Source organism: Musca autumnalis, unplaced genomic scaffold (genome assembly GCF_047663935.1).
Source record: "Musca autumnalis isolate F117 unplaced genomic scaffold, ASM4766393v1 scaffold_1, whole genome shotgun sequence".
NCBI lineage: Eukaryota > Metazoa > Arthropoda > Insecta > Diptera > Muscidae > Musca > Musca autumnalis.
This window is the reverse complement of record NW_027411644.1, coordinates 56009349-56035479: the sequence shown is the minus strand read 5'-3', so window position 1 is coordinate 56035479 and position 26131 is coordinate 56009349. Positions and strand designations below refer to the sequence as shown.

General features: G+C 38.4%; 2 protein-coding genes across 13 annotated transcripts in view; one reads left to right on the top strand and one right to left on the bottom strand.

The window, feature by feature from the left end:
- Positions 1-26131, bottom strand: part of Tk (Tachykinin) — a 118221-nt gene that overhangs the window by 52955 nt on the left and 39135 nt on the right. The window lies entirely within an intron of this gene.
- On the top strand, positions 295-25752 carry Ect3 (Ectoderm-expressed 3). Of its 4 annotated transcripts, XM_073974703.1 has the most exons (7): positions 338-389; positions 829-953; positions 11725-11988; positions 19680-19830; positions 19978-20041; positions 24101-24518; positions 24579-25752. In XM_073974703.1, the coding sequence occupies exons 3-7, from the start codon at positions 11744-11746 to the stop codon at positions 25615-25617; spliced, it is 1917 nt and encodes a 638-aa protein (XP_073830804.1). In that variant the 5' UTR covers positions 338-389; positions 829-953; positions 11725-11743; the 3' UTR covers positions 25618-25752. The 4 variants fall into 4 exon arrangements, with proteins under 4 accessions (XP_073830813.1, XP_073830796.1, XP_073830804.1 ...); XM_073974712.1 differs by lacking the exon at positions 829-953 and having other exon boundaries at positions 295-389; XM_073974695.1 differs by having other exon boundaries at positions 302-953.

Sequence of the window (26131 nt, the reverse complement as noted above, 5' to 3'; positions counted from 1 at the left end):
ATCAACAAAACAACAACTAACATCCATCCCAAACAAACAAAGCAAAACGTCACTTAAAACCTAAGCGCAAACTTCTATTACTTAGTGTAAGACAGAACCCCAGAGCACCATATTTAAGTTTGGAAATTGTATGAGAAGTAAATTTACAGTTTGTTGTTTTTGCTGACATTATTCTTGTTGTTGTTATTGTCTCTGTTTGTATAATTAAAGCCATGGTGGCATGTTCTCAAATTTCTGTCCATCAAATCGGGTTGAGACTATGAAGCGCCGGTAAAATGTAAACATTTTTATGAATTTAACCGCAGTTACGATCGAACTGTCCGATCGTACGGTTCTTGTATCGAGTTTTTTGTTTTTCTGCGGTATTACACAGAGTTTCAAGGCATTCGGTTTGTTTTTTTTTTATTGTTCTTGTGGTTCTAAATAGACACGTTCTTCGTCTTGCAAATAAACAATTACCGGGCTTTGGCTGGCAAAGAAAGAAACGGGTTGCAGTGCAACGATAGATACAAGCTGCAAATAAAAAGAAAATAAAGCCACTTCTATCCAGTTAAACGACAATTGTGATAGTTTGAAACTATTGTTCTGAACTATTTTTCATATTCATCCCAATAACCCCCTTTAAACAAATTTTATCGTTATAAAGAAAGGGAAGGTTTTGTTATGAGTGAATTCGTGTTTTAACTGAATTTTGAAAGGGAAATTTGTTTTAAGTGACCAAGTGTTTAATGGATTAATTGACTGAAATACGATTCTTTTAAAAAATTCGTCAACGTTTACTTTTATTTTCCATATTCTGTGTCATTTGCCTTATTTGGAATTTCAAAGCCGAATTTGGAGTTGTGGAGATACGTGCTATTTCCTTGATAATCTAAAGTAGACAACAACAGGTTGCGGTGCCATTACATTGACAAGATTAAAAGAAAGTGATTGTCACGAACTCTACGGTGCTGGTGAGTTTGAAAAATAATAAGCCTGCAATTGCACTCAGTTCGTTATGCAAATAGTGAAACCAACTTTTTTCTTTATATTATAAAAAATATTATTATTAAAAGCATCAATGAGTTAAGGAAAAAAAAATAATCGGAAAGGCTATGAGATTTCTTTATGGAAGATATGAAAGTCTTCTTAAAACAAGTAAAAAAGTATCAGGCGGCTTTGCCGACAGAGATATACCCTCAGTAGAGTGGGGCGATTTGAACACCATCACGGGTGCCTCGAGTTTCTGATTCTTGGGATTGTACTGAGCAAAAAAGTCAACTAGACCATATGTCTGCGGTGAAAATCGAGCCCGGATTTTGACTTGAAGTTTTTTTTTCAAGGATTTTTGGATATTTTGGCATATAACAACCAAACCACTGAGATTTTCGATCCAACACAAAGACAACAATTGTAGCCAAAAAAATAGTTAAGAACACCTAGCACAAAAGCATTGGAACGCTCCTTCAGGTAGTTATGGCCTCGAGAAGGTGCACATTTTTCGGAAAATATCGATAAATGACACTGTGCTACAAAATGGGACTTAAAGTCAGTGGGTGGAAAATTCCTTGTGGAGAAGAAAGCCCTTAGTGAGTTTACTAAGAACCCAAAAGGAAATTTTAACCATAGGTAAAGTTTCCGAGATATCGCCTGATTAATGGTTTAATTTTGGCCCCTTAATTTGTAAGAAAATATCTTTACATCTCTGTTTAGCGGTATTGTAGCTTCATTTTGAGAGGGTCTGAGGGTCCCTCAGCCTGAGTGAATTGAAACACTTCTTTTTCAAAAAAAAAAAAAAAAAATAGAACGTATGTATTTCGGGGGTTTTCTGAATTTTGAGCGTATGAACTTGCCGGCAAAAATATGGATTTGGATTAAATCTAAAAATTTTTGCGGGTGACGTACCTAAAGGAATAGACCGACATAGTCCATTTAGGTAGTGGGTCTTATTTTGGTAGTCATTTCTCTCTATAAATATTGCGCCCTCCAGTCATCTCAGTTGGTCATCGTATAATTTCGACCCACGAAAAATATATTATGGCTGTAAACAGGGACACTAGAAGTACCTTTGGCAAAAATTTCCAAGGGGTCCTCGAACAGACCTTTTAACAAAAATGTTGAACATTTGTGTGGGTGGTACCCCAAGTAGTGGACCGATACATTTTAGAACTTTTGTGGGGTAGGTACCTAAAGGAGTGGACCGATATGGCTTATCTTGGAACTTAAACTAATTTTGGGCAAAATATTACGAAGGCCCAATTTTGGACCGAATCGGCAGATCCCTTTTCGAGAATTAACTTGCGCTCCAACCACTACTCACGGTGTCGTAGGGGTTTTTTGCATCTTTCAGGCTAATTTCTCAGGAAGTATTGTCTTGCCCCTGATGAAACTTATACCGTCGCATGGGGGGCAGTGAATACAAGTTGCTACAACAAAATGCAAAGGGATTCGAGAGCAGGTCCTAAACTGAACTTTTCCTAAATTTTGTGTGGGAGGTACCCGAAGGAGTAGACCGATTGAGTCCATATTAGAACCTCATATTACTTACTTACTTAGCTGGCCCAATACAGAACATTTGTTCCATAGACCGAACTAAGAAAAGATCTCCAATTCTCTCTGTTTCGTGCTTCGCTTTTTGGAATACCGCGCCTTGTCATCTCTTCATCCACTTGTTTGCGCCATATATTCTTTGGCCTGCCAATTCTGCGTGCACTGCCATGTGGCTCCAATTTATACGCCTTTTTAGCGCGTTCATCATCTCTCATTCTTATTGTATGGCCTAGCCAACGCAATCGCTGCATCTCGATACGTTTAACTATATTGATGTCGTGGTTCATACGACGTCGATATTCACCATCAACGCAGATTTGTCCTTAGATCTTTCTAAGAATTTTTCTCTCAAACACGCCAAGCACTGCCTTATCTGCTTGCGCAAGTACCCAGGCTTCGGAATGATACATCAGCACGGGTAGTATCAGTGTTTTGTAAAGCGTTATCTTTGTTTGACGAGTTGTGGCTTTGTTTTTGAAGTGCTTACTTAAGCCAAAGTAGCATCTGTTGGCCAATACAATTCTTCTTTTAATTTCACTACTGTTGTGTTTACGGCGGTGCCGAGGTATACGAAGTCTTTTACTACCTCAAAATTATAGGAACCAACTTCAACAGCTGGTCCGAGCTCAATGGACGCATTTCGCGTCGACACCATCAGTTTGGTCTTCTCGCCGTTTACCGCCAGACCCACATTAGCAGATTCTTCTTCGACTTTCATAAAGGTATCGGTTACTTCTTTTACTGATCGTCCCATGATGTCTATATCATCAGCAAAAGCCAGTAACATGTGGCTATTGGTGTAGATTGTGCCACTTCTTTCGACGTTTGCCCCTCGAATAACCTTTTCTAGCAGGATGTTAAAAAGATCACACGAAAGGCTGTCTCCTTGCCTGAAACCTCTTTTGGGTACAAAACTCTTCGGAGAGATTCTTTCCTATTTTAACTGAAGATCTTGTGTCAGTTAGAGTCATTTTACAAAGCCGAATGGCTTGGAATACCTTTGAACGAAGCGGGCTGTCGAAGGCTGCTTTATAATCGACAAAAAGGTGGTAGGTGTCGATCTGCATCTCTTGGGTCTTCTCCAGGATTTGCCGCAGGGTAAATATCTGGTCAATGGTGGACTTGCAGGTCTAAAGCCGCATTGGTGTGGTCCAATTTTCGTTGATCCAAATCTCGTTGACCATGGGCTTTAGTCGTTCGCACAATATCCCTGACACTATCTTGTAGGCAATAGGGAGAAGACTTATGCCCCTATAGTTATAGCATAAAGTCTTATTTCTATTCTTATGGACGGGACACAGGATGCTCAGGTTCCAATCGACGGGTACGCGTTATTCCTGCCAGATGAAGGTAACCAGCTGATGCATACACCTTATCAGCGTATCGCCTCCTCTTTTGGTACAAAACTCTTCGGAGAGGTTCTTTCCTATTTTAACTGAACATCTTGTGTCAATTAGAGTCATTTTACAAAGCCGAATGGCTTGGAATATCTTTGAACGTAGCGGGCTGTCGAAGGCTGCTTTATAATCGACAAAAAGGTGGTAGGTGTCGATCTGTATATCTTGGGTCTTCTCCAGGATTTGCCGCAGGGTAAATATCTGGTCAATGGTGGACTTGCCAGGTCTAAAGCCGCATTGGTGTGGTCCAATTATTTCGTTGACCATGGGCTTTAGTCGTTCGCACAATATCCTTGACACTATCTTGTAGGCGATAGGGAGAAGACTTATGCCCCTATAGTTGGAGCATAAAGTCTTATTTCTTTTCTTATGGACGGGACACAGGATGCTCAGGATCCAATCGTCGGGTACGCGTTCTTCCTGCCAGATGGAGCTAACTAGCTGATGCATACACCTTATCAGCGTGTCGACTCCGGTTTTAAACAGCTCGGCTGGTAGGCCATCAGTTCCTGCTGCCTTATAATTCTTCAGCCGGTTTATTGCTGTCTTTACCTCATCTTGGCCGGGTGGTATACATTCAATACCATCTTCTAGGATTGAATCTGTGGTATCTTCGTCGACTACGCTACTATTGGATACCAACAGTTTGGAAAAATGCTCTTTCCATATCCTTAGCACACTATCTGTATCAGTTACCAGATTACCTTGCTGGTCTCTACAGGAGGATGTGCCAGTACCAAAGCCATCAGTTTGATGTTTCACTCTTTGGTAGTATTTTCGGACTTCATTCTGTCTCCTGTACATCTCGATTTGTTCACACTCCCGCTTTCCCATATCTGTCTTTTTCCTGCGGAAAAGACGTTTCTCCTCTCTCCTTTTCTCCCGTTACCTCTCTCGTGCGCTACGCGTTGCTACTGATTGTAAAGTAGCCCTATATGCCGCATTTTTCTCTTCGGTAGCAGCACGACACTCCTGGTCATACCATGGATTTCTTGGTGGAGGTCTCTGGTATCCAAGTACTGATTTTGCGGCTGTTTGCATGAAGTGGGCAATGTTTTACCATTGTCCTGATATGTTATCGGGACGAGGAGTGTTTTGATTAAGCAGTTGGGCTAGTTGAGTGGAATATGCTGTGGCTATATGTTGTGATTGCAGCTTACCGATGTCCAACTTCCTTCATATAAGCCTGGTATAAATTTCACGATGTGCAAAGTATGGACCAAAACGATTACTCCCTTCAACAGTTATCGTGGGCACAAATTTTCCAAACATGTTCGAACTTTTGTGGGTGAGGTACAGGAAGGAGTGGACCTATTTAACACATCATCGAACTTAAACTAAGTTTAGACAAAACATTACGAAAGCCAAATTTTGGACCGAATCGGTTGATCCGTTCGAGAGTTATCGTGCGGTCCAGCCAGACAGACAGACGGACGGACATACCTAAATCAACTCCAAATTGTATGAAACGGATTTCGTCCAAACATATTTGGGGGTCTAAAATCATTATTTCGATAAAGCACATTTTGCCTGTAGGAAAGTGTATATACCCTCGTTAGCATAAATGCTGAGGGTATAAAAACAAACTTTAACTGAACTTTTCCAAGATTTTGTGTTGGAAGTACACGAAGGAGTGGACCGATATAGTCCATATTTGAACCTGATCTATGTCTCGTAGAAATATTACGATGTGAAAGCATGGACCAAATCGGTTACTGAATTCGGGAGTTATTGTGAACACCATATTAGCGAAAAGTTTTGTTGTAGTTGTTGTAACAGTGTTTTTATTATATGTTTTGTAAGTTCGTTTCCTGCTTAATCTAACTCTGGGTCAATCTACAGTTCCAGGAATGTAACTGTTTCGATGGGTTGTAACCACAAAGCTAACGGAATTACCTAAGTAGGTTTAACAGGGCAGTTAAAAAGGTGCAGTGTGTCGTGCGGTCCTCTTCCGCATGCTAGACAGGTTGTTTATGGCATCTGCTACTGAATCTGTGTGAATTTTTTTCAAACCTTCCTGATATGCTAATTCAGAGCTTTCACTTGTAACATTAAACTTCTCTTCTACATCATGAAAATCCCTTCTGATATGCCTGGGTAGAGGGGTCCTATCCACCATATGGTTATTAGGATGGCTCTCACTGCAAGTACTACAACGAAAGCATGCCATGATCTACTGAAGACATGCACCCTGTTACATTTCTCAGGCTACATTCTAACAGATTTGAACATTTTTCCATGACGGTGCACTTTTATTCGCCGATCATTCTGGCTCCTCATAGCTTAGCACAGATCATATCGCGTTATATGTGGTCAACAAGGTTTTTTTTTATCTGTACACCAAGTACAGGCGGCTAGGGACCTGAGGAACTTGTTCCTATATCTCAACTTGTTGCAGATAGCTTAGGCATGCGCGAACAACATGAACATGCTGTCGAATGCTAGCTCAAGAATCTTGAGGCAGTTAGTAGACGGAATTCTGCTTCCATCAATCATGACATTCTTCTTAGTGCTCACCGCCGCAGTCCATGTGGTGAACAGAGTGGCTATAGATTTAGTTGCGGATATTTGCATATTCCTCTCACGAAAAAAGGTGGTAAGATCAGTCAAATATGAGTTCAGCCTTTCACCTGGAGGGGGTGGAATACAGGAGATGTAAAGATTAAAAAGTTCCGGAGATATCACCTCACCTTGGGGAACTTCCTGTCCCAATCTACGGGTCTGGGTATTCATGTCACTGAATTTCGCATACAACTGGCGTCCACGCATTTTATTGATTATCCAACATTTTACACTTGATCGGAGTGTAGTCTGCTCAGTTTCCTCAAACAGCGTGGAGTGTCTGAGAGTATCATAGGCTTTTTATAAGTCGAGCACCACCAATACTGTCTTCTCGCACGGCTTGTTCTGGTTGAATACTCGACTAATAAGTGTGGAGATGGCGTATAGCGCTGTTTATTATGGTGCTGCTTACGGAAACCATGATGATGCATGATTGGAAACTGAATATTTATTTCTGACGCTGGGGAGGAGTAAAGCCGCCAGAGTCTTTGCTACGGTCAACAAAATTGAAATCGGTATGTACGTGTCACATTTGCTCACATCCTTGCCAGGTTTCAGTAGTCGGGCCTTCCAGCCTATTCTCCAGACTTCGGGCAAGATGTGGGTGGCTAGCGACAGGTTTAGAACTTTGGTGAGCTACTGAACTCAACCGGCTCATCCAACAGTTTCAGTACCTGAAGTAGCTATTACATATATAGCTTCGGGAACTATAACTTTGCGATTTGCTAATTTTTTTTCCAAACCAGATACTCAATTCATAAGTTATTTTGCTCTTACTGTAATGGAAGAAGTCTTTCCCTTTCTCCTTAAAAGGATGTTTGTGGGAAATAGTTTTTGTTTAAATGTCCGAGTGCCTATGATCCCTGGGTTGACAGTGCGTGTCATTGGTTCTCTCTGAACACTCAATATCACGTTCACCTAAGAAGTCATGGGTTAAGTTATTGTGGGTTAATCTAACTAAACGGAATGTAAAGTCGAATGAACCGCCTTATAGTTGACTCCTGCCTTGGGTGTGCAGTCTATCACAGGCGGATGTACTTGAAAATTACAAATCTGGCTTTATCACCTTACAGGACATGCGGAGAAAAGGCAAACATATACATATAACAACATATGAAGTTCTTGCTCTGTATTATAGCCTCCTTGAAGCTAGACATGAGGCTGTGAGTTTGAAGTTTTTTTTTATTTTAGTTGTTTCACTTACATACATAATAAATAAGATAAGTTTATCACTCCGAAGGGAGTTTCTAGCAACATCACTTAACTAACAATTTATTTACAAATTATCGACAAAACCTTCTCCTGTCTTGTACCATACCAAGGGTCTGAGCTGTAGCCACGTGAGACCTTTGCGTCTAAATTCTTCTTCTACTGATCTTCGCCAGGTAATCTTTGGTCGTCCACTGCTTCTATGTCCCTGTGGATTCCATTGAAAGCCAGCTTTGGCGATGTTAGTGTCCTCTTGTCTGAGAATGTGGCCTATCCATTTCCATTTCCTTCGTCTGATTTCAATGTCTATGGGAAGCATGTTGCATCCCTGCAAAAGATCTTGATTGCTGATGCGTGTTGGCCAGAAGTTTTTAATTGATTTTTTCTCAGACATTTATTTACAAAGACCTGCAGTTTATTTGTCCTTACCGACAACTAATTACGCTCAGCTCATGACTAAACAAAAAACCTAACAGGAGTGGTGAAACTAAATTTTCGTAGGTGACAAAAAAAGTTATGGGTTCCAGCGCAATTTTTTAAGTGTTTGCTATCTGAACCGTACGGATCTAAAAGCGTAAGATATTTTTTCTCTGCGTGTTTTCAATTCAAAAATGTTTTTAAAAATTTAGCTTTGAGTGTGTGATCGAAAAAAAGTTTTAATGTTAACAAAAAATTAGAACACAATCTCAGCTTGTGGACGAACAATCGCTTCATATACGATAATTTTGTTCTAAAACACCAACCACCTCTTTTCTTGCCCACCTGCTGAGCAAGAAAAGAAGAACACAAAAAAAAAAAACAATGATTTTAGGAATCACCTACTGTGTCCCAATTTTAATTTTTGGCATTTTTTTGTTGCATTTGACACACTCCGGGTGTTTAGCGGAATATCTATTTTAATTACCCATTTAATTCGTGAATTATTTTACCGATTTAGGTCAAAGAATTTTTGACTTTTTTTATCAAACCCATTTCTTTCGATTCGCTCATGAGTGTGCACAAAAACTGATAAATAATTTGTGGTTAATTATTTTTTTTCGGTGTCTATAATTAATGAAATCATAGACTCCAAATGGAAATGAAACCTGTCCAATTCTGTTTAATGACGAGTTCGTACAACGAATATTTTTAAAAGAATATTTTTTTCAAGCACCAACAGAACTTCCAACGTGGATTTTTAAAAGGATATTTTTCAAGCTCCAAAAGAACTCTGAACGTAGATTTTTAAAATTATATTTTTTCAAGCACCAACAGACCTCCTAACGTGGAATATTTTTCAAGCACCCATAGACCACCGAACGTGAATTATAAAGAGATTTTTTTCAAGCACCAGCACCAACAGACCTCCCAATGTGGATTTTTAAAGAATATTTTTTCAAGCACCTGCGGATCTCTGAACGTGGATTTTTACAAGAATATTTTTCAAGCCCCAACAGACCTCTGAACGTGGGTTTTTAAAAGAATATTTGTCTAGCACCAACAGACCTCAGAAAGTAGATTTTTAAAGAATATTTTTCACGCCCCAACAGACCTCCGAACGTGGATTTTTCAAAAGAATATTTTACCATCCCCAACAGACCTCCGAACGTGGATTTTTCAAGCACCAACAGCCCTCAGAAAGTAGATTTTTAAAGAATATTTTTCACGCCCCAAGAGACCTCCGAACGTGGATTTTTCAAAAGAATATTTTACCATCCCCAACAGACCTCCGAACGTGGATTTTTCAAGCACCAACAGCCCTCCGAACGTGGATTTTTAAAAGAACATTCTTCAAGCAACCAACAGCCTCCGAAAGTGGAGTTTTAAAAGAATATTTTTCAAGCAACTAAGAGACCTTCGAACGTGGATTTTTAAAAGAATATTTTTCAAGCACCAGCTGACCTCTGAACGTGGATTTTTAAAAGAATATTTTTCAAGCACCAACAGACCTCCAAACGTGGATTTTTAAAAGAATATTTTTCAAGCACAAAAGACCTCCAAACGTGGATTTTTAAAGGAATATTTTTCAAGCACCAACAGACCTCCAAACGTGGATTTTTAAAAGAATATTTTTCAAGCACCCACAGACCTCAGAACGTGGATTTTTAAAAGAATATTTTTCAAGCACCAACAGACCTCCAAACGTGGATTTTTAAAAGAATATTTTTCAAGCACCAACAGACCTCAGAACGTGGATTTTTAAAAGAATATTTTTCAAGCACCAACAGACCTCCAAACGTGGATTTTTAAAAGAATATTTTTCAAGCACCAACAGACCTCAGAACGTGGATTTTTAAAAGAATATTTTTCAAGCACCAACAGACCTCCAAACGTGGATTTTTAAAAGAATATTTTTCAAGCACCAACAGACCTCCAAACGTGGATTTTTAAAAGAATATTTTTTTAAGCACCAACAGACCTACGAACGTGGATTTTTAAAAGAATATTTTTCAAGCACCAACAGACCTCCAAACGTGGATTTTTAAAAGAATATTTTTCAAGCACCAACAGACCTCCAAACGTGGATTTTTAAAAGAATATTTTTCAAGCACCAACAGACCTCCAAACGTGGATTTTTAAAAGAATAGTTTTCAAGCACCAACAGACCTCCAAACGTGGATTTTTAAAAGAATATTTTTCAAGCACCAACAGACCTCCAAACTTTGATTTTTAAAAGAATATTTTTTTAAGCACCAACAGACCTACGAACGTGGATTTTTAAAAGAATATTTTTTTAAGCACCAACAGACTTACGAACGTGGATTTTTAAAAGAATATTTTTCAAGCACCAACAGACCTCCAAACGTGGATTTTTAAAAGAATATTTTACAATCCCCAACAGACCTCCGAACGTGACTTTTTGGAGAATATTTTTAAGTACCGAAAGACCTCCGAATTTGGATTTTTAAAAGAATATTTTTCAAGCTCCAACATACCTCCAAACGTGGATTTTTAAAAGAATATTTTTCAAGCTCCAACAGACCTCTAAACGTGGATTTTTAAAAGAATAAGAGAACCTTCGAAAGTAAATTTTTAAAAGAATATTTTTCAAGCAGATCTGCGAACGTGGATTTTTAAAAGAATATTTTTCAAGCACCAACATTCCTCCGAACGTGGATTTTTTCAAGAACCAACAGTCCTCCGAACGTGGATTTTTAAAAGAATATTTTTCAAGCACCAACATTCCTCCGAACGTGGATTTTTTCAAGAACCAACAGTCCTCCGAATGTGGATTTTAAAAGCACCAACAGACCAACGAACGTGGATTTTTAAAAGAAAAATATTCAAGCGCCAGTAGACCTTCAAACGTTTTGGAATGTTTCACCCACTGTGTCGCACATTCTATATATAATTCATTCATGTGTTTTGACAATTGGTCATGAACTTGACATATTGCAAAGCCGGCAACCCATAATCAGCATTGTTTACCCACCATTGTATGACGATGATGATAGGCTGCGCTTTATACCCGCACACTCGCAACGCTTGTCTGTCTGTCAATTTAATTGTGCGGATTCTAAGCAATTGAAATAATCCGATCTACAAACGCGACACGAGAATAAGTGTTAGAATTTGTTTTTAAATTGTTTAAATTGATGTGATAAACAAAAACCGCACCGCACACAAACAGAACAGAACAGCTCACACAAAAGCTCTAAGAAAAGAATTTCCAAACCGAAAAAAGCCACGACAATTTCGGTCGGCTGGCTACATAAAGAAGTCACAATTTATGGACATATCAAAGTGAACACTTTTCTTTTGAAACGATAGACAGACAGAAATGGACAGATTATTGTTTGTTTCCAACTTCCGTATCCGCATTTCAGAAAAAAACAGAATTTCTTTGACTCTGCATAAATGAGCGCCAAGCATAAATATTACTCAGCGACCGCAGGTTAAATATATTTTCATTTGTTCTTTCTTTGTATAAAAATAGGCAACATTTTTGCAATTTATTTTAGTTGTGACTTATCAGCCAAGTGTGTAATATCGGAATTTCTCGTGACAACTTATTAACGTTTCCCACACGTTGTGTTATTTCTTTCAGGATACCAAAGTGGATTAAAATGCATTCGCACCTGGCACCTGGTTGGAGGTTAGGCGTATTGATTGCCGTTGCATTGATACTGCTACACAATGAGGTGGCAGCTAAACGCACTTTCGAAGTGGACTGGGCCAATGATCGTTTTCTAAAAGATGGCAAACCCTTCCGTTTCATTGCCGGTTCATTTCATTATTTCCGCTCTCATCCGGATACGTGGCAAAGGAAATTGCGTACAATGCGTGCAGCTGGTTTAAATGCCGTCACAACGTAAGTTCAAGGGCTTAAAAGACAAAGTAATCCTTTTAGAAGTGGGGGAGGAAAAAGAGACATATATATGCACATACAAAATACACATGTAAACAAGTGGCCACTTGGAAAGGGTACTAGAAAAGCAAACAGCAGTCCATAACATCTGGATTTTTTGAAGAATTTTTTAGCATGGATTTTTAAAGAATTTTTTTCTTAGCATCAACAGAGGCTTTAGGCGTGGATTTTTAAAGAATTTTTTCTTAGCATCAACAGAGGTTTTTGGGCGTAGATTTTTAAAGAATTTTGTCTTAGCAACCACAGAGGCTTTAGGCGTGGATTTTTAAAGAATTTTGTCTTAGCAACCACAGAGGCTTTAGGCGTGGATTTTTAAAGAATTTTGTCTTAGCAACCACAGAGGCTTTAGGCGTGGATTTTTAAAGAATTTTGTCTTAGCAACCACAGAGGCTTTAGGCGTGGATTTTTAAGGAATTTTGTCTTAGCAACCACAGAGGCTTTAGGCGTGGATTTTTAAAGAATTTTTTCTTAGCATCAACAGAGGCTTTAGGGCGTGGATTTTTAAAGAATTTTTTCTTAGCATCAACAGAGGCTTTAGGCGTGGATTTTTAAAGAATTTTTTCTTAGCATCAACAGAGGCTTTAGGGCGTGGATTTTTAAAGAATTTTTTCTTAGCATCAACAGAGGCTTTAGGGCGTGGATTTTTAAAGAATTTTGTCTTAGCATCAACAGAGGCTTTAGGCGTGGATTTTTAAAGAATTTTTCTTAGCATCAACAGAGGCTTTAGGCGTGGATTTTTAAAGAATTTTTTCTTAGCATCAACAGAGGCTTTAGGCGTGGATTTTTAAAGAATTTTTTCTTAGCATCAACAGAGGCTTTAGGCGTGGATTTTTAAAGAATTTTTTCTTAGCATCAACAGAGGCTTTAGGCGTGGATTTTTAAAGAATTTTTTCTTAGCATCAACAGAGGCTTTAGGCGTGGATTTTTAAAGTATTTTTTCTTAGCATCAACAGAGGCTTTAGGCGTGGATTTTTAAAGAATTTTGTCTTAGCAACCACAGAGGCTTTAGGCGTGGATTTTTAAAGAATTTTTTCTTATCAACCACAGAGGCTTTAGGCGTGGATTTTTAAAGAATTTTTTCTTAGCATCAACAGAGGCTTTAGGCGTGGATTTTTAAAGAATTTTGTCTTAGCAACCACAGAGGCTTTAGGCGTGGATTTTTAAAGAATTTTTTCTTAGCATCAGCAGAGGCTTTTGGCGTGGATTTTTAAAGAATTTTTTCTTAGCATCAACAGAGGCTTTAGGCGTGGATTTTTAAAGAATTTTGTCTTAGCAACCACAGAGGCTTTAGGCGTGGATTTTTAAAGAATTTTGTCTTAGCAACCACAGAGGCTTTAGGCGTGGATTTTTAAGAATTTTGTCTTAGCAACCACAGAGGCTTTAGGCGTGGATTTTTAAAGAATTTTTTCTTAGCATCAACAGAGGCTTTAGGCGTGGATTTTTAAAGAATTTTTTCTTAGCATCAACAGAGGCTTTAGGCGTGGATTTTTAAAGATTTTTTTCTTAGCATCAACAGAGGCTTTAGGGCGTGGATTTTTAAAGAATTTTTTCTTAGCATCAACAGAGGCTTTATGCGTGGATTTTTAAAGAATTTTTTCTTAGCATCAACAGAGGATTTTTAAAGAATTTAATTTAGGCGTGGATTTTTAAAGAATTTTGTCTTAGCAACCACAGAGGCTTTAGGCGTGGATTTTTAAAGAATTTGGTCTTAGCAACCACAGAGGCTTTAGGCGTGGATTTTTAAGAATTTTGTCTTAGCAACCACAGAGGCTTCAGGCGTGGATTTTTAAAGAATTTTTTCTTAGCATCAACAGAGGCTTTAGGCGTGGATTTTTAAAGAATTTTGTCTTAGCAACCACAGAGGCTTTAGGCGTGGATTTTTAAAGAATTTTGTCTTAGCAACCACAGAGGCTTTAGGCGTGGATTTTTAAAGAATTTTTTCTTAGCAACCACAGAGGCTTTAGGCGTGGATTTTTAAAGAATTTTTTCTTAGCAACCACAGAGGCTTTAGGCGTGGATTTTTAAAGAATTTTGTCTTAGCAACCACAGAGGCTTCAGGCGTGGATTTTTAAGAATTTTGTCTTAGCAACCACAGAGGCTTTAGGCGTGGATTTTTAAGAATTTTGTCTTAGCAACCACAGAGGCTTTAGGCGTGGATTTTTAAGAATTTTGTCTTAGCAACCACAGAGGCTTTAGGCGTGGATTTTTAAGAATTGTGTCTTAGCAACCACAGAGGCTTTAGGCGTGGATTTTTAAGAATTGTGTCTTAGCAATCACAGAGGCTTTAGGCGTGGATTTTTAAAGTATTTTTTCTTAGCATCAACAGAGGCTTTAGGCGTGGATTTTTAAAGAATTTTGTCTTAGCAACCACAGAGGCTTTAGGCGTGGATTTTTAAAGAATTTTTTCTTATCAACCACAGAGGCTTTAGGCGTGGATTTTTAAAGAATTTTTTCTTAGCATCAACAGAGGCTTTAGGCGTGGATTTTTAAAGAATTTTGTCTTAGCAACCACAGAGGCTTTAGGCGTGGATTTTTAAAGAATTTTTTCTTAGCATCAGCAGAGGCTTTTGGCGTGGATTTTTAAAGAATTTTTTCTTAGCATCAACAGAGGCTTTAGGCGTGGATTTTTAAAGAATTTTGTCTTAGCAACCACAGAGGCTTTAGGCGTGGATTTTTAAAGAATTTTGTCTTAGCAACCACAGAGGCTTTAGGCGTGGATTTTTAAGAATTTTGTCTTAGCAACCACAGAGGCTTTAGGCGTGGATTTTTAAAGAATTTTTTCTTAGCATCAACAGAGGCTTTAGGCGTGGATTTTTAAAGAATTTTTTCTTAGCATCAACAGAGGCTTTAGGCGTGGATTTTTAAAGATTTTTTTCTTAGCATCAACAGAGGCTTTAGGGCGTGGATTTTTAAAGAATTTTTTCTTAGCATCAACAGAGGCTTTAGGCGTGGATTTTTAAAGAATTTTTTCTTAGCATCAACAGAGGCTTTAGGCGTGGATTTTTAAAGAATTTTTTCTTAGCATCAACAGAGGCTTTAGGCGTGGATTTTTAAAGAATTTTTTCTTAGCATCAACAGAGGCTTTAGGCGTGGATTTTTAAAGAATTTTTTCTTAGCATCAACAGAGGCTTTAGGCGTGGATTTTTAAAGAATTTTGTCTTAGCAACCACAGAGGCTTTAGGCGTGGATTTTTAAAGAATTTTGTCTTAGCAACCACAGAGGCTTTAGGCGTGGATTTTTAAAGAATTTTGTCTTAGCATCAACAGAGGCTTTAGGCGTGGATTTTTAAAGAATTTTGTCTTAGCAACCACAGAGGCTTTAGGCGTGGATTTTTAAAGAATTTTTTCTTAGCATCAGCAGAGGCTTTTGGCGTGGATTTTTAAAGAATTTTGTCTTAGCAACCACAGAGGCTTTAGGCGTGGATTTTTAAAGAATTTTGTCTTAGCAACCACAGAGGCTTTAGGCGTGGATTTTTAAAGAATTTTGTCTTAGCAACCACAGAGGCTTTAGGCGTGGATTTTTAAAGAATTTTGTCTTAGCAACCACAGAGGCTTTAGGCGTGGATTTTTAAAGAATTTTGTCTTAGCAACCACAGAGGCTTTAGGCGTGGATTTTTAAAGAATTTTTCTTAGCATCAACAGAGGCTTTAGGCGTGGATTTTTAAAGAATTTTTTCTTAGCATCAACAGAGGCTTTAGGCGTGGATTTTTAAAGAATTTTTTCTTAGCATCAACAGAGGCTTTAGGCGTGGATTTTTAAAGAATTTTTTCTTAGCATCAACAGAGGCTTTAGGCGTGGATTTTTAAAGAATTTTTTCTTAGCATCAACAGAGGCTTTAGGCGTGGATTTTTAAAGAATTTTTTCTTAGCATCAACAGAGGCTTTAGGCGTGGATTTTTAAAGAATTTTTTCTTAGCATCAACAGAGGCTTTAGGCGTGGATTTTTAAAGAATTTTTTCTTAGCATCAACAGAGGCTTTAGGCGTGGATTTTTAAAGAATTTTTTCTTAGCATCAACAGAGGCTTTAGGCGTGGATTTTTAAAGAATTTTTTCTTAGCATCAACAGAGGCTTTAGGCGTGGATTTTTAAAGAATTTTTTCTTAGCATCAACAGAGGCTTTAGGCGTGGATTTTTAAAGAATTTTTTCTTAGCATCAACAGAGGCTTTAGGCGTGGATTTTTAAAGAATTTTTTCTTAGCATCAACAGAGGCTTTAGGCGTGGATTTTTAAAGAATTTTTTCTTAGCATCAACAGAGGCTTTAGGCGTGGATTTTTAAAGAATTTTTTCTTAGCATCAACAGAGGCTTTAGGCGTGGATTTTTAAAGAATTTTTTCTTAGCATCAACAGAGGCTTTAGGCGTGGATTTTTAAAGAATTTTTTCTTAGCATCAACAGAGGCTTTAGGCGTGGATTTTTAAAGAATTTTTTCTTAGCATCAACAGAGGCTTTAGGCGTGGATTTTTAAAGAATTTTTTCTTAGCATCAACAGAGGCTTTAGGCGTGGATTTTTAAAGAATTTTTTCTTAGCATCAACAGAGGCTTTAGGCGTGGATTTTTAAAGAATTTTTTCTTAGCATCAACAGAGGCTTTAGGCGTGGATTTTTAAAGAATTTTTTCTTAGCATCAACAGAGGCTTTAGGCGTGGATTTTTAAAGAATTTTTTCTTAGCATCAACAGAGGCTTTAGGCGTGGATTTTTAAAGAATTTTTTCTTAGCATCAACAGAGGCTTTAGGCGTGGATTTTTAAAGAATTTTGTCTTAGCAACCACAGAGGCTTTAGGCGTGGATTTTTAAAGAATTTTTTCTTAGCATCAGCAGAGGCTTTTGGCGTGGATTTTTAAAGAATTTTGTCTTAGCAACCACAGAGGCTTTAGGCGTGGATTTTTAAAGAATTTTGTCTTAGCAACCACAGAGGCTTTAGGCGTGGATTTTTAAAGAATTTTGTCTTAGCAACCACAGAGGCTTTAGGCGTGGATTTTTAAAGAATTTTGTCTTAGCAACCACAGAGGCTTTAGGCGTGGATTTTTAAAGAATTTTGTCTTAGCAACCACAGAGGCTTTAGGCGTGGATTTTTAAAGAATTTTTCTTAGCATCAACAGAGGCTTTAGGCGTGGATTTTTAAAGAATTTTTTCTTAGCATCAACAGAGGCTTTAGGCGTGGATTTTTAAAGAATTTTTTCTTAGCATCAACAGAGGCTTTAGGCGTGGATTTTTAAAGAATTTTTTCTTAGCATCAACAGAGGCTTTAGGCGTGGATTTTTAAAGAATTTTTTCTTAGCATCAACAGAGGCTTTAGGCGTGGATTTTTAAAGAATTTTTTCTTAGCATCAACCGAGGCTTTAGGCGTGGATTTTTAAAGAATTTTTTCTTAGCATCAACAGAGGCTTTAGGCGTGGATTTTTAAAGAATTTTTTCTTAGCATCAACAGAGGCTTTAGGCGTGGATTTTTAAAGAATTTTTTCTTAGCATCAACCGAGGCTTTAGGCGTGGATTTTTAAAGAATTTTTTCTTAGCATCAACAGAGGCTTTAGGCGTGGATTTTTAAAGAATTTTTTCTTAGCATCAACAGAGGCTTTAGGCGTGGATTTTTAAAGAATTTTTTCTTAGCATCAACAGAGGCTTTAGGCGTGGATTTTTAAAGAATTTTTTCTTAGCATCAACAGAGGCTTTAGGCGTGGATTTTTAAAGAATTTTTTCTTAGCATCAACAGAGGCTTTAGGCGTGGATTTTTAAAGAATTTTTTCTTAGCATCAACAGAGGCTTTAGGCGTGGATTTTTAAAGAATTTTTTCTTAGCATCAACAGAGGCTTTAGGCGTGGATTTTTAAAGAATTTTTTCTTAGCATCAGCAGAGGCTTTAGGCGTGGATTTTTAAAGAATTTTTTCTTAGCATCAACAGAGGCTTTAGGCGTGGATTTTTAAAGAATTTTTTCTTAGCATCAACAGAGGCTTTAGGCGTGGATTTTTAAAGAATTTTTTCTTAGCATCAACAGAGGCTTTAGGCGTGGATTTTTAAAGAATTTTTTCTTAGCATCAACAGAGGCTTTAGGCGTGGATTTTTAAAGAATTTTTTCTTAGCATCAACAGAGGCTTTAGGCGTGGATTTTTAAAGAATTTTTTCTTAGCATCAACAGAGGCTTTAGGCGTGGATTTTTAAAGAATTTTTTCTTAGCATCAACAGAGGCTTTAGGCGTGGATTTTTAAAGAATTTTTTCTTAGCATCAACAGAGGCTTTAGGCGTGGATTTTTAAAGAATTTTTTCTTAGCATCAACAGAGGCTTTAGGCGTGGATTTTTAAAGAATTTTTTCTTAGCATCAACAGAGGCTTTAGGCGTGGATTTTTAAAGAATTTTTTCTTAGCATCAACAGAGGCTTTAGGCGTGGATTTTTAAAGAATTTTTTCTTAGCATCAACAGAGGCTTTAGGCGTGGATTTTTAAAGAATTTTTTCTTAGCATCAACAGAGGCTTTAGGCGTGGATTTTTAAAGAATTTTTTCTTAGCATCAACAGAGGCTTTAGGCGTGGATTTTTAAAGAATTTTTTCTTAGCATCAACAGAGGCTTTAGGCGTGGATTTTTAAAGAATTTTTTCTTAGCATCAACAGAGGCTTTAGGCGTGGATTTTTAAAGAATTTTTTCTTAGCATCAACAGAGGCTTTAGGCGTGGATTTTTAAAGAATTTTTTCTTAGCATCAACAGAGGCTTTAGGCGTGGATTTTTAAAGAATTTTTTCTTAGCATCAACAGAGGCTTTAGGCGTGGATTTTTAAAGAATTTTTTCTTAGCATCAACAGAGGCTTTAGGCGTGGATTTTTAAAGAATTTTTTCTTAGCATCAACAGAGGCTTTAGGCGTGGATTTTTAAAGAATTTTTTCTTAGCATCAACAGAGGCTTTAGGCGTGGATTTTTAAAGAATTTTTTCTTAGCATCAACAGAGGCTTTAGGCGTGGATTTTTAAAGAATTTTTTCTTAGCATCAACAGAGGCTTTAGGCGTGGATTTTTAAAGAATTTTTTCTTAGCATCAACAGAGGCTTTAGGCGTGGATTTTTAAAGAATTTTTTCTTAGCATCAACAGAGGCTTTAGGCGTGGATTTTTAAAGAATTTTTTCTTAGCATCAACAGAGGCTTTAGGCGTGGATTTTTAAAGAATTTTTTCTTAGCATCAACAGAGGCTTTAGGCGTGGATTTTTAAAGAATTTTTTCTTAGCATCAACAGAGGCTTTAGGCGTGGATTTTTAAAGAATTTTTTCTTAGCATCAACAGAGGCTTTAGGCGTGGATTTTTAAAGAATTTTTTCTTAGCATCAACAGAGGCTTTAGGCGTGGATTTTTAAAGAATTTTTTCTTAGCATCAACAGAGGCTTTAGGCGTGGATTTTTAAAGAATTTTTTCTTAGCATCGGTAGCAAATGAACGGTAGTACCATGTGGACACCCACCACTTCCCTAGTTTACAAACATATGTAGGCTATATCCTAGATTTAATTGTAGGCTTAACTTGTATGTTATTGTGGGTGGTTGTGTATATGTTCGTGTTCTCCTTTGTTTACCTTTAATTATGTGTCACTTATCCACTAATATTTGTAACTCCTTTTGACAATGAGCCAACCAGCAATTCATTTGATTTTCTTTTGTTTGCAGCTATGTGGAATGGTCTTTACATAATCCCAAAGATGGTGTCTATGTCTGGGATGGCATTGCCAATTTGGAGCGTTTCATTAAATATGCCATAGATGAGGATTTGTTGGTCATCTTAAGACCGGGGCCATATATTTGTGCCGAAAGAGATTTTGTAAGTATGATTTATTTGTGAATGGTTGCTGCATGCGAAGGTGTGGAATCGGGTTGTTCAATTGAACACTTAAATAAAAAAGTTTGTTCCCTAATTCGCTAATATAGATATCCGCCCATTAAAAATTTTATTTTTTTTTATTTTCAGGGCGGCCTGCCGTATTGGTTGTTATCAAAATATCCCAATATAAAATTAAGAACTTCGGATATAAGTAAGTTTGGCATATACTCTTCAACTCTTCTATAGACAATACATCTTTTAAAGTCTTCTATGGACAACAGAAGACCTTTTGATGTCTGCTATAGACAACAGAAGACCTCTTAAGGTCTTCTGAGGGTACTAGCAGATCTTTTATGGTCTTCTAACGTCATTAGATGGCTCCTTAGGTTATCCTATGCACAGTAAGATATTTATTGGAGTCTTTTTAGGAAAACAGTAGATGCTTTGAGGACTTCTATGGACAGTATGAGACCTCCTAGGGAATTCTATGGACAGCAGGAAACCTCTTGGGTTCTTCCAAGGTCAAAAAAAAAAAACTTAATAAAAAACAACAGAAGACCTATAGGGCCTCTTAAGGTCACATGAGATCACCAGAATACATCTTATAATCTTCTGACGTCACCAGAAGTCCTCCTAAGGTCTTATGACGTCAGCAGAATTCTTATTAAGGTCTTCTGAAGACACCAGAAGACCTCTTAGGGTCTTCTATAGATAGCAGGATATATCTCGAAGTCTTTTTAGGACAACAGAAAACCTTTGAGGAGATCTATGAACAGCTGTAGAAGTCTTGAGGTCTTGGGAGGTCACCATAAAACATATTAGCCCTATAGTAGCCTCTTAATGTCTTCTAAGGGCTATATCCTAAGACCTTAAAGACATCTTCGACCTTAAAGACATCTTCGCTGTGGGCAGCGGGAGGCCTCTTGGGGTCATCCGAGGTCACCAAAAAACCTAATAAAGTCTCTTAAGAACAACAGAAGATCTATAGGGCTTCTTAAGGTTACATGAGATCACCTGAAGACCTCTTATGATCTTCTGACGTCACCAGAAGACCTCTTGGGGTCTTATAACGTCAGCACAATTCCTATTAAGGTCTTCTGAAGACACCAGAAAATCTTTTAGGGTCTTCTATAGATAGCAGGATATATCTAGAAGTCTTTTTAGGACAAGATAAACCTTTGAGGAGGTCTAAGAACAGCAGGAGACGTTTTGATTTCTTGGGAGGTCACCATAAAACATATTAAGGTCTACTAAGACCAACGGAAGCCCTATAGTAGCCTCTTAAGGTCTTCTAAGGGCAACAGAATACCATTTCTTCTATAGGCAGTAGACTTGTCAGACTTGTAAACACTTTTTGATGTCTTCTCTGGACTGTAGAATGCCTCTTGAGTTTTTCTGAGGTCAACAGAAGACCTGTTCAAGTCATCCATGGACAGAAGAAGACATTTTCATCTTCTATGGACTGCAGAAACCCGTTTGGGGTCTTCCATGGTCAGTAGAAGACTTCTAGGGTCTTTTGAGGAGTTCTATGGACAGCAGAAGCCCTCTTGGAATCTTCTGAGGTCACCAGAGAACTTATTAAAGTCTTCTAAAAACAACAGAAGACCTTTTGAAGTGTTCTAATGACAACAGAAGAAATTTTGAGGTCTTATGACGTCAGCAGATGTCCTATGAAGGTCTTCTGAAGTCACCGGAAGATCTCTTAGGGTCTTCTATAGAAAACAGGATATATCTTGGAGTATTTTTAGAACAATATAAAATCTTTGAGGAGGTCTGTGGACAGCAGGAGACCACCTGGGGGGCCTTATGATGTCAGCGGAAGACCTCTTAGGGTCTTCTGAAGTCATCAGAAGAACTTTTAGGATCTTCTGAAGTCACCAAAAGACTTATATTGACCTTCTTAGGACAACAGAAAACTTTATAAGATCTTCTTAGGACTTCTGTGGACAGCTGGAGACCTCTCAGGGTCTTCCGAGGTCACCAATTAAAGTCGTCTAAAAACAACAGAAGACATTTTGAAGTCTTCTTAGGAGTATTTTAAGAACAATAGAAAACCTTTGAGGAGGTCTGTGGATAGCAGGAGACTACTTGGGGTCTTATGACGTCAGCGGAAGACCTCTTAGGGTCTTCTGAAGTCATCAGAAGAACTTTTTAGGATCTTCTGAAGTCACCAAAAGACTTATATTGGACTTCTTAGGACAACAGAAAACTTCATAAGATCTTCTTAGGACTTCTGTGGACAGCTGGAGACATCTAAGGGTCTTCCGAGGTCACCATTTTAAGTCTTCTAAAAACAACAGAAGACCTTTTGAAGTCTTCTAAGAAGAACAGAAGACCTGTTGAGGTCTTCTATAGATAATAGGAGAACTCTTAGGGTCTTCCGAGGACACAGAAAACCAATTAAAGTCCTCTAAGAACAAAAGAAGACTCTTTGAAATCTTCTATAGACAACAGAAGGCTTCTTGGGATCACCAGAAGACCTATACACAGCAGAAGACCTCTTGGGGTCTGGTGACGTCAGCAGAAGTCCTATTAAGGTGTTCTGAAGTCACCAGAAGACCGCTTAGATTCTTCTATGGATAGCAGGATGTATCTTGAAGTCTTTTTAGGACAATAGAAAACCTTGCAAGGAGGTCTATGGACAGCAGGAGACCTCTTGTGGTCTTAGGAGGTCACCAGAAAACATATTAAAGTCTTCTAAGACCAACGGAAGGCCTATAGTAGCCTCTCAAGGTCTTCTAAGAACAACAGAATACCATACCATTTTTGGAAAAGGAACTATTTAAGAGAAAGATTCGTTGAACTTGGTCTCGAAACTATTTGGAACTATGGAACTATAGTAAGGAACTAGTTCCTCTTTGGAAAAGGAACTACTTCGGTCTCGGAACTACTTGGAACGAAAAGAACGATGAAAGAGAAAGATTCGTTGAACTATATCGGTCTCGGAACTATTTGGAACTATGGAACTAGTTCCTTTTTGGAAAAGGAACTAGAAAGATCGATCCGCTCCGGGAACAAGATTGCCCAACTCTAATGGTCAGTGGAAGACTTCTAGGGTCAGCAGAATACCTCTTCAGGTCATCAATGGACAGTAGAATTCCTCTTGGTGTTCTTTGAGGTCAGCAGAAGACCTCTTCAGGTCCTTCATTGACAGTAGGGATCCTCTTGGTGCCTTCTGTCTTCTGTCTTCTCACAAGAACAATACAATACCTTTTGAGGTCTTCTATGGACAGCTGAAGACCTCTTGCGTTCTTTTGAGGTGATCAGAAGACTTAGAAGGTCTTCCGAGGCAGACCATTTGATGACTTCTTAGACAACAGAAAACTTCTCTTAAGATCTTCTGAAGACATCAGAATACCTTTGGGGGTCTACTAAGATCACCAGGAGATGTTTAATGTCTTCTATTGAAGACACCAGAAGACCTTCTGAGGTCTTATATGGACAGCAGAATACCTCAAGGGGTCTCCTGTGGACAGCAGAATACCTTTTGATGTCTCCCAGGGGCAGTAGAGGTCCTCTTGGGTCTTCTGAATTCCCCAAACAACAATAACAGAAGATCTCTTAGGACCAAAAAAAAAAACCTTTTCAGGTCTTTTATGGACAGCTGAAGTCTTCTATGGACAGTAGAACACCTATTGTGGTATTCTGAGGTCACCAGAATACCTCTTAAGGTCTTCTATGGACAGCAGAATATTCTTCTGTGGGCAGAAGAAAATTTTTTGGTGTGTTCTTAGGTCACTAGTAGACCTTTTGAGTCTTCTAAGGACAAAGATGACCTTTTGAAGTCTTCTATGGACAGTAGAAGACTCCATGGGGTCTGCTAAGAACAACATAAAACCTCTGGTGGGATTCATAGGACAGCGTAAGACCTTTTAAGGCCCTCTATGGACATCAGAAGACCTTTTGCAGTTTTCTAAGTTCAGCAGAGTACCTCTTTAGATATTCTTTAGGAAAAAGATTTAATAGTTTCTTCCCTGGATAACAGAATACCTATTGAGCTCTTCCTAGGACAACAGGCGACCTCTTAGTGTCTTCTTAGGTAAAAAAAAGAAGACATCGTGAGGTAATCTTTGTACAAAAGAGGACCTTTTAAGATATGCTATCGATAAGAGATAACATTTGAGTCTTCTTAGGACACCAAAAAACCTCATAGGATATTGTAGGAACAACATGTGGCCTTTGAGGTCTTCTATGGACAGTTTGACTAGTTCGTTCGTGAACGATACCTTTCTAAATCCTTGTTCTAATAGCTCTCTTTTTCACTTTTCAGATTATCTCTACGAAGTTCGCATTTGGTATTCGCAGCTTTTTGCAAAAATGGACACCTATCTGTATGGCAATGGTGGACCAATAATAATGGTGCAGGTGGAAAATGAATATGGTTCGTATTATGCATGTGATAAGAAATATCGGGCCTGGTTGCGTGATGAAACATTGGGTCATGTCAAGGATAATGCGGTGCTGTTTACAAATGATGGACCCAGTGTGCTGCATTGTGGCCACATAGATGGTGTGGTATCGGCCATGGATTTTGGTGCCACAAATAATTTAACAGATTTATGGAATAAATTGAGGAGGGTGCAACCGCGAGGACCATTGGTAAATGCTGAATATTATCCTGGTTGGTTGACTCACTGGGGTGAGAGTATGGCCCGGGTCAATACCAAATCGATTACAAATACTTTTGTGTAAGTTTTTTAGGGAGAATTCAAATTCTTTTCAATTATTAATTTGTTTTAACTTTCCAGGGAAATGTTAAATGATGGAGCCAGTGTCAACTTCTACATGTTTTATGGCGGCACCAATTTTGGTTTCACCGCTGGGGCCAATGATGGCGGCCCTGGACGTTATATGGCCGATATTACCTCCTATGATTATGATGCACCCATGACCGAGGCCGGTGATCCCACATCTAAATATTATGCTCTGCGTGAAATTATTTCCCGTTATTTACCCATGCCAAATATTTCCGTACCCGATCCAGTTCCCAAGAAGCATTATGGCACCATAAAACTACAGACCTGTTGCTCACTGCTATCAAAGGCTGGACGCCAACAATTGGCCACGGGGGTGATAATATCAAATAAACCCAAAACCTTTGAGGCCTTGGGTCAATTCTCCGGTCTGGTATTATATGAAACCCTCTTACCCAATACCAGACATGATCCGGGTGTATTGCACATTCCCGGTTTGCGCGATCGTGCCTTGATTTATGTGGAAAATGATTTTGTGGGCATATTGTCGAGGGAGTCAGCAATTTATGATCTGCCCATACCCCTGAGATCGGGCAAAACGTTACAAATACTTGTGGAAAATCAAGGACGTATCAACTATGGGCCCACCACAGATGCCAAGGGCATAATTGGTGATGTGGCATTCGATAAGAAAGTGCTGACCAATTGGAATATTACCAAATTTCCGCTGGAATCCTATGAAGACATTGAGCGGCTCATACAAAAGGAGGGATCCCGTTTGAACGAAATCGACTCGTTTAAAATGTTGGACGATGGTCCCACAATATTCTATGGTTCTTTTGAGATCAAAGACTTACACACCGCCGACACATATTTGGATACAACGGGGTGGAGTAAAGGCATTGTTTTTGTAAATGGTGAAAACTTGGGTCGCTATTGGCCCATGGTTGGACCTCAGGTTACCCTGTATGTGCCATCTGAAGTACTTAAAGTGGGCGTTAATAATGTTGTACTTATCGAATATCAAAGTGCTGCATCCACAGCTGAAATCACCTTCACCGACAAACCAAACTTAGATGGTCTTCGGAAATGAAGTCAAGGGAGGAGGAGCGGGACGACGACGATTGGGGTTAGAAAAAAATTATATTTTTATTATATAATTATGTTTTTTAATATATTGATAATAATTTTATGTGTTTTAATAAAAATGTGTTTTTAATTAAAAAAATGTTGCGTGTGGACGAAAGTTTTTTTTTTTAAGGGAAGTCAAGGTCGGAGAAGGGGAAAACAGGTCTGAAAATATGGGAAACCGCAAAAGAGATGACATTTTGAGATCTTCTACAGACAGAAGAAGGCCTCTTGGGGTCTTCTGAGATCACCAAAAAGACCTAATGGGGTCTTCCGTGGTCACCAGAAGACCTCTTATGGACAGCAGAAGACCTTTTGGGGTCTTGTGAGATCACCAAAAGATCTCTTGTGGTCTTCTGAGGTCAACAGAAGATTTCTTAATATCTTCAATGGGGTCTGCTAAGAACAACATAAAACCTCTGTTGGTATTCTTAGGACAGCGTAAGACCTTTTAAGGCCTTCTCTGGATATCAGAGGAC

Coding starts and splice junctions, on each gene's coding strand:
- Ect3 (XM_073974712.1), top strand. CDS start 11,744: ATGCATTCGCACCTGGCACCTGGTTGGAGGTTAGGCGTATTGATTGCC. Junction 11,989..19,679: donor GGTTTAAATGCCGTCACAAC/GTAAGTTCAAGG, acceptor TTTTGTTTGCAG/CTATGTGGAATGGTCTTTAC. Junction 20,042..24,100: donor ATTAAGAACTTCGGATATAA/GTAAGTTTGGCA, acceptor TTCACTTTTCAG/ATTATCTCTACGAAGTTCGC.